At 39.1% G+C, this 13,873-nt stretch overlaps 1 protein-coding gene across 3 annotated transcripts in view; it reads left to right on the top strand.

The window, feature by feature from the left end:
• The window catches only part of DIAPH3 (diaphanous related formin 3), a 551,015-nt gene that overhangs the window by 190,916 nt on the left and 346,226 nt on the right, over positions 1-13,873 (top strand). For all 3 annotated transcript variants that reach the window (XM_079778831.1, XM_079778832.1, XM_079778833.1), the window contains 3 exons: positions 5,565-5,669; positions 9,134-9,421; positions 9,993-10,107. In XM_079778831.1, the coding sequence (XP_079634957.1) occupies positions 5,565-5,669; positions 9,134-9,421; positions 9,993-10,107 (508 nt within the window). The remainder of the gene's footprint in view (positions 1-5,564; positions 5,670-9,133; positions 9,422-9,992; positions 10,108-13,873) is intronic.

Raw genomic sequence — 13,873 nt, forward strand, 5'->3', positions numbered from 1 at the left:
CCCACTCCGCCCCGCCCGGGCTTTCCCTCTGCCAGCCACCTTGCTTTCCGCTTTTCTTCCCTCTTCCTTCTAAGTGGTCTTCAGTCTTCACTCCTCCCTCCCTCGGCGTATGCAAATTAACTTCCATCTTTGTTGGGTAATTTGCATACTCGTCCCGATTGGCTGGTGGGCGTGGCTTGGGTGTAGCGAAGGTGTGGTCAATTTGCATATTACTATTTTATAAGGTAGGATGTAAAGGAAGATTGGACAGGAATTAGCTCCTTAGTTCATTCAACAAAGATATATTGAGTTTAATTATGAATTAAAGCTTTGCAAAGGTGATGAGTAAAATAAAAAAGATTTTTCACTACTAATGAACTTCTAGATTAGTGAGTGTGATACTATGTTTTGATATTTTTATATTACATCATGATAATTATTAGGGTAGAAAACCCTATGTGGTGTGTAAGCCTATAGGAAGCATTCCTCACCTAATCTTGTGTGGGGAGGGAAGACTTACCCAAGGAAGTGGTAGCCAATGTGAGTCCTAATGGATACGTATGAGGCAACAAGGTGGGATAACAAGGAGCCATGCATAAAATTTGAATTTCTTTTTTGTTGTTAGTCTTCACCTGAAGGTATTTTTTCCCATTGATTTTAGAGTGAGTAGAAGGGAGGGGGAGAGACACAGAGAGATAGACATTCATGTGAGAGAGACACATGGATTGGTTGCCTCCTGCACTTGGCCTGATCAGCCGAGGTATGTGGCCTTGACCAGAATCAAACTCAAAACCTTTCAGTCCGAGGGTGATGTTCTAACCACTGAGCAAAATCGGGTAAGGCTTGACTTTATTATAAGTAACTCAAGCTGAACATTCTCTAAACCAAATTAATCTTTCTTGTGCTTAAAAATGCCTTTTCACCCTGCATTTTATTCTTTTTTTTTAATATATTTTATTGATTTTTCACAGAGAGGAAGAGAGAGGGACAGAGAGTTAGAAACATCGATGAGAGAGAAACATCGATCAGCTGCCTCTTGCACACCCCCCACTGGGGATGTGCCCGCAACCAAGGTACATGCCCTTGACCGGAATTGAACCTGGGACCCTTGAGTCTGCAGGCCGACGCTCTATCCACTGAGCCAAACCGGTTTTGGCTCACCCTGCATTTTAAATCCTCATCTTTCCCATCAAATTATAAAACTTTGCAGCTTGTCATGCAGCAGAACACCATGGTCATCTTCTACATGTTCCCTCATGCATTTTCTTCAGTCAGTCAGACACTTTTTTGATTTCTGTAAAAATATTTTGCTTCATGTCCTTTTCATTATCCTATCTTCTACCTTTATTCACGCAGGCCTTTAGTTGACTTGGATAACTGTTGTAGCCCCTAAACTCATTTTCTTGCCTCTACTGTTTCTCTTTCAGTCCATCTTCCAAACTTGCTGCTGGTTGGGTTTTCCAAAGTGCAAATTTGATTGTTATTTTCTTATTATAAACTAGAGGCCCAATGCACGAAATACATGCAAGAGTAGACCTTTCCGCCCCGGCTGCCGGCACCGGCTTCCCTCTGGCACCCAGGACCGGGCTTCCCTCACAGCCCCAGCTTCGTCAGGGAGACAATCAGTCTAATTAGCATATTATGCTTTTATTATTATAGATTATTATAGATACTTTACTAGCTCTCCATGTGTTGTTTTAGGAAAAAGAAAACACTTTTTGACTTATTGTAAAACTGCTTTCAACAATTCCATTTCTGTGTACATTGCTAGCTTCACCTCCTGCAGTTCTCACAACTTTTTGTGCCCCTTATAAGGGATTGCTTGTCATCCAACGCTAGTTCCTCTATTTGAAATGTTAGCTGCACTTCTCAGCTAACTACTCCAGTTCTTCAAACCTGGGGTCCAACATCCTTCCCCCAGGAATCATTCACTGTCTGTCTGTCTGTCTTTATTGCTGGTAATTTGTACAGGTTTTGGCTTGTTTGCTTTTACTTTGTCACCAGACACTATACTCACTAAAAGCAATGACCATATTCTGTTTAACTCTATATTTCTAGCACCTACCACTCTGAGGGATGCATCATAGGTATGCTATTAGATATTTATTGCATAATGGGAAATAGGTAGTCTGGGGCCATATGCTGGAGGGTTCTTAGATATTAAGTTAATGAGTATGTCCTTTATAATGAAGCCAGTGAAGAAGGTTTAAGGGCAAAGGGTACGTGTCATTTGAGCTGTTTTTTAGAAAGAATAGCAGTATTCAAAACAAAACAAAATAAAATATGTAGGGGGAAGATAATATTGGCCTTGAAAATGCTGTATTTTTTGTTTATCTTGGAAAATGTTCATTAAGAAGTGGAAAATACATTTAAGGACTGATAAGTAGTCTGGAATTCAGGGAGAAACTGAGCTAGGTAGCAGGATTTGGAAGCCATCAATATAAGAATGGTGATGGAAGCATATGGGTGTGGAAGATAGCATCCAATGAAAAATGTGATGTGAGTCCAGCAGATGGTGAGGGAGGAGTCCAGTACAATGGCAGCATTAAAGGGTTGGATTGAAGAGTAGGGACTCATATAGAACTGGTAGGAGCAGTCAATGAATTAGGAGGACCAGACGAGTGTGTTACAATGGAACGTACAGGGGAAGGGAGATGGAATATGGGGACAAGTTTGTAAGTATTTATGTTTTAGACAGGGATGATGATAGTGTTTTATAATCTGTCCTAGAGGCCAGGTGCATGAATATTCATGCACTGGAGGGGTTGTTCCTCAGCCAGGCCCGCCCCCTCTCACAGTCCGGGAGCCCTCAGAGGCGGGAGGTGACCCGACTGTCAGAGGAAGGTGATGCCCCCATCACACCTCTGCTGCTGCCACTGCTGGCAGCACAAGCCTCGGCCGGCCCTGGTTACCTGAGCCTCAGGCAGCCCTGGGCAGCTGGCTAGCTGCCATCCGAGGCTTGCCTGGGCCTTGGGTGTCGGCTGGGCAGTTGCCATCTGAGGCTTGCCTGTGCCTCAGGCTGGCCCTGGGTGGCTAGGGGGCTGAGGGAACTGGGGGCCTCTGGAGGCAGGCACGCGGATCGGCCGGACTCGCCTGGGGGAAGGCCCGGCCATGCCACGCGCCTGCTGCCCTAGAGGGGCTGAGGGGACTGGGCGCCACCATCTTGTGGCTATGGGCACAGCCATCTTTGAGGGCGTGGCAATCAATTAACATATTCCCTCCTTATTGGTTGTGGGTGCCACCATCTTTGTGAGGGTGTGACGGTCAATTAGCATGTTCCCTCTTTATTAGATAGGATTGTTCCACACAGTAGCTATCAACCAAATGTTCCCATCGTGCCCTTATAAAATGGCTAGTGTGACTGAGGAACTGAAAATTTAACTTTATTTGATTTGAATTAGATTTACATTTATACCTGTGGCTAGCGGCTACCCTATTAAATAGCACAGCTATAGAGAAGTCAAGCAAGATGAGGCTGGGAGAAGTCCAGGTGATTTGAAATTTGGTAAGCTATAGTTTTTAGAGTGAAAGAATGATAGCTTAGTTGTAGTGGATAATGAAGTGAATGAAGGTCAACAGATCAGAAATGTGAGTATGGAGTAGGAACACTCTTTAATGAATTTGCCTTTGAGGCAAAATAAGATTAGTTAGGTGACATGGGGTGAGTCAAAGGACAGAAGGACAGAGAAGTTTACAGTGCAACAGAGCCCTGAGCACAATTGACTTAGCCAGTTCCTGTGGAATCCCTGTGTGACAGGAGGGCTTTTGGTTATCTATACTCTGAGATCTAAGCATGCTATGGCTTGTACATTAGTTATTTTATTAGGTTTAAGTTAGTATCTTTTTTTTTTTAATCCTCACCCAAGGCTTAGGGAGAGAAGGGGGGGAGGGGGGGAGAGAGAGAGAGAGAGAGAGAGAGAGAGAGATATTAAACCCGCAACCTGGGTTTGTGCCCTGTCTGGGAATAGAACCCGAGACCCTTCATTGCACACACAGGATGACACTAACCAACTGAGACACACTGGCCAGGGCAAGATTAGTATCTTTTTAAAATTATGAATGGTAGGAGGGGTTTAGAGTAACTGCAGTAGTAGTAGGAGTGATAATGCTGGTGTTGGTTGGGAGAGGTAAAGGATATTTATATCATGTTGTTTTTTTCTAGTAGTTTCTGTTATCTTTATAAAATAACACAAGGTTTAGAGTGAGAGGATCCTGAGTCTGAGATTTACTTTTCTAACCTGTAATGAGAATTGTAATATTTATTTCATATTTGTTTTTGTGATAAAATGCAAAAGTGCTTATTTTTGTACTTTCAACTCTGTAGAACATGGGGGAGGCAAAATGTGTGGGGGCAGGGGTGCATATGGGAAATCTCAGAAACTTGCCTATTTTGTGCTGAACCTAAAACTGCTCTAAAAATAAAGTCTATTAAAAAACTGTAAAGCATTATCTGAACATCAATTGTAGGAAGGCAGTGTGGTTTCATCTAAATAACTCAAACTTTAAAGATACAATCTGGCTTTAATCTCACATCTTTTACTTCCTGGCTGATGAGGGACTAGTAACTGGCTCTGTGTTAAGCACAGAATAAGATTCATGCAGCCCTTTGTTAACTGTGGAGTTCTATATTGTCATTTTCCTTATTGAGGTATGACTATATTTTAAAGTTTCAGGCTACATTTGTGAAATAGTAGCATTATTTTTAACTGATTGATTCCCCCCCCCCCCCCCATGTTTTAAAAAAAAGTGTCAAATACTTGTTTCTGATTATGAGACAATACCCTATTTAAATTTACCTCTATTAGGAGAGGTGTTTCAGTCATAATGATAGTAAGATATTTGAATGCAAGATGGGAACTTATGATGAGTGGCTATATAAATTTAAAAACTCATTGGATTTGCCAAATTTTACCATTTACCTTTCTCCCACTAGGGACTTTGAAAGATTAATTCATCCTTAATCTCCCAAAGATTAATTTCCAACAAATTAATGATAAATAAAACAGACTTTATTTTCTTAAATGGTGGAAGTTTAGAGCCTTCATCAGGGTCCTTAAATCTCCTTATGCAAGAAAAAACTAAGTAATTGATGCATTTATATAATAAGAGTTATTTATTCATAAACAAAAATATTAAAATGGAATTTTTTAAGTCCTCTTGATAAACTTTAGGTAATTTTAAGTATACATTTTTGCAGGTAGGGGTCAGGAAACTCAGTACAATGGTTTGCTCTCTATTATTTTACACAAAATCACAATGAAATTTAGGGACTTTGAAGAAAAAAGACAGGGTTGCAAATAACTATGGGCCAGTTTCCTCTGCTGAGAGAAGGTCATGGACTCCATCTCTAGCTTTGTCTGCTGCCTTGCAAATGATTTTGGTAGGACTTCAAGAAAGGCTGTGGGTGACAGGAAAAATCTACCATTCCTTTCATGAAAGTTTATGTTCTACTGACATGATTAGAGTCATATTTCTCTATAAAAAGTGCTTTTCATTTCCATCTCTCTCTCATATATATATATATATATATATATATATATATATATATATATATATATATATATTATTTTTTTTTTTTTTTTCAGTTTGAAAAAGAGTTTACCGACCACCAAGAAACTCAGGCTCAATTGCAGAAAAAAGAGGCAAAGATTAATGAGCTTCAAGCAGAGTTACAGGCTTTCAAGTCTCAGGTAAAATACCATCTATCCAGAGGAATTTAGTATTAAAAGCTCACCAGGGGCGCAAAGGTCATGCCATATCTTCACAGCATCAAAATGTTTAATCTTTAATTTCACTTGTATGTTTTCATAGTATTTTTTATATGTATATATGTATATTTAGAAAAGTTATTTTTCTACTTTTTTCAATTTGCTTTTTTAAGGATGTCTAAACTGTCACTAACCAATCTGCTTCCTTATGTTTCATTTGGGTTTTGTTCGTAATGTCACATTTCCTAAGTAATTATACACGAAGGGTAAGAAAGTCTTTTCATCTTAGATTTGTCATTCATCACTGATCTTTATCCTACTATAGGAAATTATTGCTCAAGTTATTTATTTTTCAAAACCTTAAGCTTATGGGTACCTTGCAGTGAAAGATAACCTCTAGCTGAATGAGAACATTTTCTGATAATTTTTCAATTTCCAAAAGTAAACAGATTTAAAACATGACCAAAAAAAAAAGAGAGAGAGAGAGAGAGCAAATCTGGATTGTGAAGCAGATAGCTCATACACACCCTCTACACATAAAACCTTTTAGATAGAAATACATCCTCTACATATCTTAAATGGATGAAGATGGGGAGATAGAATATTCATAGCTAAATTTCGTTGTGGAGATTTATATATAGGATGATGAACAATATCATTTTCTTTTTATCCTAATTTATGGTTATGCTGAAATAGTCTCAGATATACTATTTTGTATATTGGTATACTACTTCCTATATTATTGGCAATTTTTTTTCTTTTGAATACTTAGTGGATAGTTTGTTACAGAAGCTGTCCGAAGATACCCTAAGGAAGAGCTACTTTTTAGTGTTCAATTAATAAAAATTTAAAGCTCCAGCCCTGGCTGGAGTTGGTTGGAGTGTCGTTTTGTACACCAAAGGGCTGCAGGTTCCATCCAGGGCTGGGGCAATTATGGGAGGCAATCGATGGTGGTTTCTGTCTCACATTGATGCTCCTCTCACTCTCCCTCTCCCTCCTTCCTCCTCCCCCTCTTCCTCTCCCTCAAATCAGTATTCTCGGGTGAGAAGTAAAAATTAAAAGCTTCTATCTACAAATAAATTATTCTCAATTATTTTTTTCTTTAGTGCATAAAAAGAAAAGACAACAGTTTATTGAACTTTCTCATATTTCTCAGATGGCTCCCTGTCCATCATATTAAAAGAAATGTTTGGTTGTATTTTTTATTTCAGATAGAGTTATAGACAATGGCTGAAATATTTATGACTAGTTTTTCCTGGTCTGGGCTAATATATATTTAAAGACTTCCTTTGCTTTTTAATTTCTCCTAGTTGAAGAGTTACTTATAAATGTACTCTAAATTTAGAAAATTCCAGTTTGTAGAAAATACATTCACCATGTTTAGATATGTTATCACTGCATGTGCTTTTATATAAAATGGAAATAAATTTACATTTTGAAATTGAGATTAAGTCCTGTATTGTATAAAATTATGGACAATGATGACCTGTTTTTATGGCTATCATGAAAAAGACCTGGAATTAAAGATGTAATATTGGCTACCATATTCATTTTTGAAGAACAAATGACAAATTCTTCCTTTGGATTAGTGTGTATTTCTCATGAAATCTATGCATTTGTCTTAAGATGCTTCTCTTTGATAAAATCTATGCTGATTTTAAGGTTATGAATAAAATATGTCCTATTATTTTTTATTTCAGTTATTTAGTCACTTAACAACCAAGCAATTTTAGATGTTTGGAATATAATAGTGAGCAAGATAGTCATAGTCTCCTGCCTCATGAACAGTATATTCAAGTCTAGAGCAGAAGTTCAACCATATCTTTGTTTTAAGATGTTAATAGCTAACTACAAAATGTATATTGAGTGTGAGTATAATGTAGATACATTCTTAACATTCAAAGGGCAGTAAATACTCTCCAAGATTCCACTAAAGTGATTCTTCTTTATAGTTCATCTTTCAATAAGACATGTTCTTTGATTTGTGGTTTCAATTTTTATGACACTTTTTCTCTGATCTCAGGTGTCAATATCAGACTTTTATACATGCTCTTTTTCATAACGATGTCATAAAACTTTTTAAATGATTTATTAACATTTATTAAATGTTTACCATTTGCAGTGTAGTTGTATTTATATGTGTGGCTCAGGATTGAAGTTAGTAATTTTATGAGAATAATCATATCACAAAAAATTATTTATGAACCCATATCTTCTTTGTGCCAATCAAAATGCAGTGCATCCATTAAATTCTTACCATGCCATAGAAACATAAGGACAAAAGTGACCAGTCGACACATTTGTCTTTATTTCACTCTTCATTTTTCCTTTCTTCTCTGTCAGTCACAGCATTAGGTGCTGGGGAAAGTCACTTTCTCATAGAGTTATAATCTATCAAAAAATACATGCTAATGATTCCTTAAGAAGTTAGGAAACACTTTTGGTAAGAGCTGTCAAGGAGAAGTACAGCATGCTATCAGAGTGAAATGAGTGGTCAGATAAGGCTTTTTTGAGAAAGGAATGTGTTGCTAAGATTAAAGGTAGGACATGGGCAGGTGAAGAGGATGTTTCAGGTGGAAGGAACAACGTGTTCCCAGGCCCTGAAAGTGCAATGAGGTTGGCATATACGTAGAATGTGTGTGAAAGTCACTTGACCTGTTTCAGATGACAGCGTGTCTTTGGAGGTCTTATTGAGAATTTTAGATTTTTCCCCCCAAGGGCAAAGGCAAGATGTGACAATACTAGTTAACTCTTTTTCTGGGTCTTTTTCTTATTTAAATGCTGTATAGAATTCTGTGCACAGAACTTTCTTCATGCTACATACTGTGCAACTCTAGTTGAACTCTTCTACTTCCATGGCCTCACCCAGCACCTAGAAACTGCTGATTTCAAATCTTTAGACCCATGTACCCATTTCCCTCCTGGATATTTCCACCTGATGGTCAAACTACCTCAAAAAGGGGAATAATATTTCTTTTAATTACACTTTTATGAAAACAAAAGCTATAATTTATATTCTTAAACTGGGAAAAACTTCACTGGAATTACTAGGTTAAGCCATATGAAATTTGTGATATGAAATTTGTGATATTTACTTATTTTTAGTTTAAAATAATGCATCATTATTATTATTGTCATTGTTATTATTTTGAATCCTCACCTGAGGGCATACTTAGAGAGAGAGAGAGAGAAAGAGAAAGGAACATCGTGGTGAAACAAACATTGATCCGTTGCCTTCTGTATGTGCCCCAACTGAGGATCGAACCTGAAACCCAGGTATGTGCCCTGACTGGGAATTAAACCAGCAACGCTTCTTTGCACAGGATGATGCCCAACCAACTGAGCCTGGCAATAATACATTATTTTTAAGGGAAGTGTACTTTTACATGTTCTGTAGAGAGCTTAGTCATGTTACTTATTTATTTCATTTTTATTTTTCTGTCTAGTTTGGTGCCTTGCCAGCTGATACAAAGACCTCTTTGCCCCTATCACAAGAAAAGGGAACTGGGCACCCAGCACTTCCTCCTCCCGTGGCACCACCTCCTCCACCACCTCCTCCGCCCCCTCCTCCACTCCCAGGAGTGCCCCTGCCATTTGGTGGTCCTGTGCCTCCACCACCTCCCCTGGGATTTCTCAGTGGAGGAAACTCTCTTCCACCAACCCTGCCATTTGGGTTAAAACCAAAGAAAGAATTTAAACCTGAAATCAGCATGAGAAGATTGAATTGGTTAAAGGTAAATAAATAAATAAACAAACAAACAAACAAACAAATAAATAATAAATAAATAAATGGAAGAATACATACTCTTACCTAGATTAAAATTACTTTTGTTTTTACTTCTATATAATTTCCAGTAGGAACCCCATTAAAAGTGATTTTAAATAAACAGGCTTTTTTTTTTTTAAAGTGTTGAAACAAATTTCTTTGCTCTTGACTAAGGCTTTCTGGTTTAAAAATTTGGTGGGAATCGATGTTAGTTGGTCACATAGCCCTAGGACATGCTGGGTACTGTGTCCTGCACTTGAGTCATAGTGCATATGAGCATAATTAAAGTCTCGACAAGAGTAATTGAGAAGAAACAAACTTTGTTTTATTCAGCTTCAATTCCCCTAATTTTTTCTCTCACAAAAGCTTACCTTCCTGCAGAACTCATATTTCATTGAACACAGTTTGGAGAAAAATCACACAGGATTACATTCCTAAACATTGGCTGGCAGCTATGGGAATCTGGGTCTGAACGTAATGATTGGGCTGGGACAGATGAAACACCCAACTATTTATGAATCAGTCTTCTCTGATTGCAGATCAGACCTCATGAAATGACTGAAAACTGTTTCTGGATAAAGGCAAATGAAAATAAGTATGAAAATGTGGATTTGCTTTGTAAACTTGAGAATACATTTTGTTGCCAACAAAAAGGTAAGTTTTACATTGTGATTATATGTTACTAGAGACCCGGTGCACGAAATTCGTGCACTGGGTTGGGGGGTGTCCCTCAGCCCAGCCTGCACCCTCTCCAATCTGGGACCCCTCGGGGGATATTCGACTGCCGGTTTAGGCCCGATCCTTGTGGGATCGGGCCTAAACGGGCAGTCAGACATTCCTCTCACAATCCAGGACTGCTGGCTCCCAACCGCTTGTCTGCCTGCCTGCCTGATTGCTCCTAACCGCTTCTGCCTGCCAGCCTGATCACCCCCTAATCACTCCCCTGCCAGCCCGATTGCCGATTGCCACTAACTGCCCTCCCCTACAGGCCTGGTCCCCCCCAACTGCCCTCCCCTGCCGGCCTGGTCGCCCCCAACTGCCCTACTGTCCTCCCCTGCAGTCCTGGTCCCCCCAACTGCCCTGCCCTGCCGGCCTGGTCACCCCCAACTGCCCTCTCCTGAAGGCCTGGTTGCCCCAACTGCCCTTCCCTGCGGGCCTGATCGCCCACAACTGCCCTCCTCTGCTGGCCATCTTGTGGCGGCCATCTTGTGCAAGGGCGTGACGATCAATTTCCATATTACCTCTTTATTATATTATACTAGCGTTCCCGTTGCAGGAAAAATCCTGCAATAGGGTTTCCTGCTGCACTCTACCCCGCCCTGCCTGCTCTCCTCCCTTGTCCCCCAGCCCGCCTTCTCCGCCAGCCCGCCTGCTTTTCCCTTCTCCCCCGGCCCCGCTTCCGCTCCTCCCTTGTCCCCCGGCCCGCCTTCTCCGCCAGCCCGCCTGCTTTTCCCTTCTCCCCCGGCCCCGCCTCCGCTCCTCCCTTGTCCCCCGGCCCGCCTTCTCCGCCAGCCCGCCTGCTTTTCTCCCTTCTCCCCCGGCCCCGCCTCCGCTCCTCCCTTCTGCAGCTCTTGGCTTCTTTCTAGGCTGTCTTGATATGCAAATTAGCTGCCATCTTTGTTGGGGTAATTTGCATACTCATCCTGATTGGTGGGCGTGGCTTGGCTGGTGGGCGTGGCTTGGGTGTAGCGAAGGTGCGGTCGATTTGCATATTTGTCTATTATTAGATAGGATAGGATTTTAATATTTTACTAGTAACACTGCCACTTTTTATATATTAACTAGAAAGCATTATTTTAAGATATATATATATATATGTGTGTGTGTGTGTGTATATATATATATATATATATATATATATATATATAATACTGTTACCTTATTAATGGGGAAATAAATGATTAATAAATGAAATGCTTAAAAATAAAATTTTATTAGAGTATCAAATGAGTAATTTTTAAAATGCAGATGATTAATACAGAACTTAAATTTTTTGTATAATATCTCTTTTGAAGATGTTCTAAATTAGATTTTCATGAAGGAGGATATTTTCAGAGATTCTTTTGGCATGAGAATTTATTTTTGTCAATGAGGAATAGTAAAAACAAAAACAAAATATTAGCTTTCCTCTAGTCAGATTTTAATATTTAATGTTACATGGTTCAATTATTATTAAAGTGTGAAACAAGTAAATGAGTAGGTTATAAGATCTCATTAAAAGTAATAGAATTTATTTTTCAAATTGTTTTGTGATAGCTTTTACTTGTTCAGTGTGCCTTTAAAAAATTATATTTAAGTATTACTCTTGTCTGAAAATTGAATTTATTTCATCCAGTTTCATGGACCAATAGCACTTGTCTCCGGGCTGATACCCAGTGATACTGTTAAGTTCATTTTTAAGTATTATATAACGCTTCCATGTTAGTTCAGTAGTTACCTTTCATTTTCAAAAAGGAGCCCATAGACGTATGCACAGAGAGAGCTGGAGGTAAGCTATCTTACTGAATGGAGATGGGGAAGCTTGGTTTCTTAAAATGCCTACTGTGTACTAGGCACCATGCTAGGTGCTTACTATATCTGTTTTACCCTGATCATCTCAGTAACCAAGGGATGTTGGCTGATTACAAAAAAAATCATATTACATTTCTTTGAAATGCTTTTTAAAATATAAACGTAGATTAGAAACTCTTTTAAAAAGTAATTGTGTTAGATACACTAAAAATTGTAAATTATAGTAGCTTTCTAGAATGTATGGTAAATCCAAAGTCTTTAGCAGGTATTTAGAGCACCATTGGTCTTGACCAAAATAGTAAAAATGATATATTTTGAATTTGCTCAGCAAGCTTATCCTAGGAAATCTTGTAAAGTAAGCTGATCTTAATTTACCTTTTGATTATGGAGAATCAAAATTTTCCTTGAATAACATAAGAGTACTCTTTAGGCAATCAAGGAAAATATATGGCAGTTAAAATGTGTATTTACATGTAAAACACTTCAGAATTTCAGATTTCATAATCTGGAATTGATTAGTTTTCCCTTTGCTTTCCTAGTAGGTGCAAATGGAGGTACCTAAAAGCTATTTAAGTAATACTGCCATCCACCTACTCTCTCTTTTTTCATCTTTACTCTGATTACTTTCTTAATTAATGAGGCTCAAAAGGGAAACTTGTTAGCATGTCTTTAATTTAGCTGTAGTGTTAGCCCTAAATGAAATAATTAGACCTTTAAAAAATTCTTAAAGTCATCTAACTTTAGCCTTGAGATTCAAGGTTGGAAAAAAAACAATGTATTTGCTCAATCTAACACTAGTTGTAAAGGTTAAGGTGAGGAAGTGACAAGCATTTTCTGAACATTAGGTGCTTGCATCTCTCTCTGTCCCCTCTCCCCTAAATCTCTCTTGGCATTTGATTAGAGGCTGGCAGAGGCCTACGACTCCTATTTTCTACCTTAAATGCTACCTTCTCTTTCCTGTGGCTGTGGATGCTATTTCCATAATGAACAGAAAAGATGGGGAAGCCCAGGGTTGTAACCCTGGGCAATGCTAACATTTCACAATGCCAACAGGAGATGAGCTGTGAAGGTGACTAGTTTTTGGCCTGGATTTGAAAGAATAGTTCCTAATAAGCATTATTTGAAGAGCCTCAATTGAGAGTGCTTTCTTTATTTAGGTTTGGCTAGTGGTTATTTTATTGGAAAAGGCCAATATTTCCTAGCAGAGATCAGAAAGGAAGGCTGGAGAAAGGTGTTTGGAAAGCAAAGGCTGGTGGAGTGGACAGGTGGCCTCTGTTCATGGCCTGGGTGCTGAGGCATTAGAGCCAAGTGTTGACATCTGTCGTCCTCCTGGTCTCCAAAAGCTACTTTGTTTGAATCAATTTTGTAATTTCTGCAGAATTCAAAATTAACACTAGTCACTCATTTATTGTTCAGTGCAAGGTAGAAATACAGTTGCTTTCCACTTCATGGCCTGCAGGGGAAAGCAGAGGCATTGGCTACTGGTTGATTTTCATCATTGATTTGCTTCACAACTTGGCAGGAAAAGACAAAGGATTCAAGTTATTGATGATTAGTGGGATTTTAGAACAGTTGGTGTATGTGTGTGTGTGTGTGTGTTTTGTAGCAACTCTTTTTACCAATAACTGGGGCATTTGTGACAACATGGATGGACTGCTAGGGCATATGCTAAATGATCTCTCTCATATGTGGAATCTAAAAAAATACAAACTAATCTCATGGATAGAGATTGAAGGGTGGAGGGTCGGGTTTGAGAAACAGATGAAGGGGCTATAAATTTATTTCAAAAAGACGAAAGCCCTTGCCTGGGTGGCTCACTTGGTTGGAGTGTTGTCCTGTGCACCAAAAGGTGGTGGGTTCAATTCCCGGACAGGGCACATACCTGGGTTGCAGGTTTGATCCCTGGTCA

Source organism: Cnephaeus nilssonii (genome assembly GCF_951640355.1).
Source record: "Cnephaeus nilssonii genome assembly, chromosome: 8".
Classification (NCBI taxonomy): Eukaryota; Metazoa; Chordata; class Mammalia; order Chiroptera; family Vespertilionidae; genus Cnephaeus; species Cnephaeus nilssonii.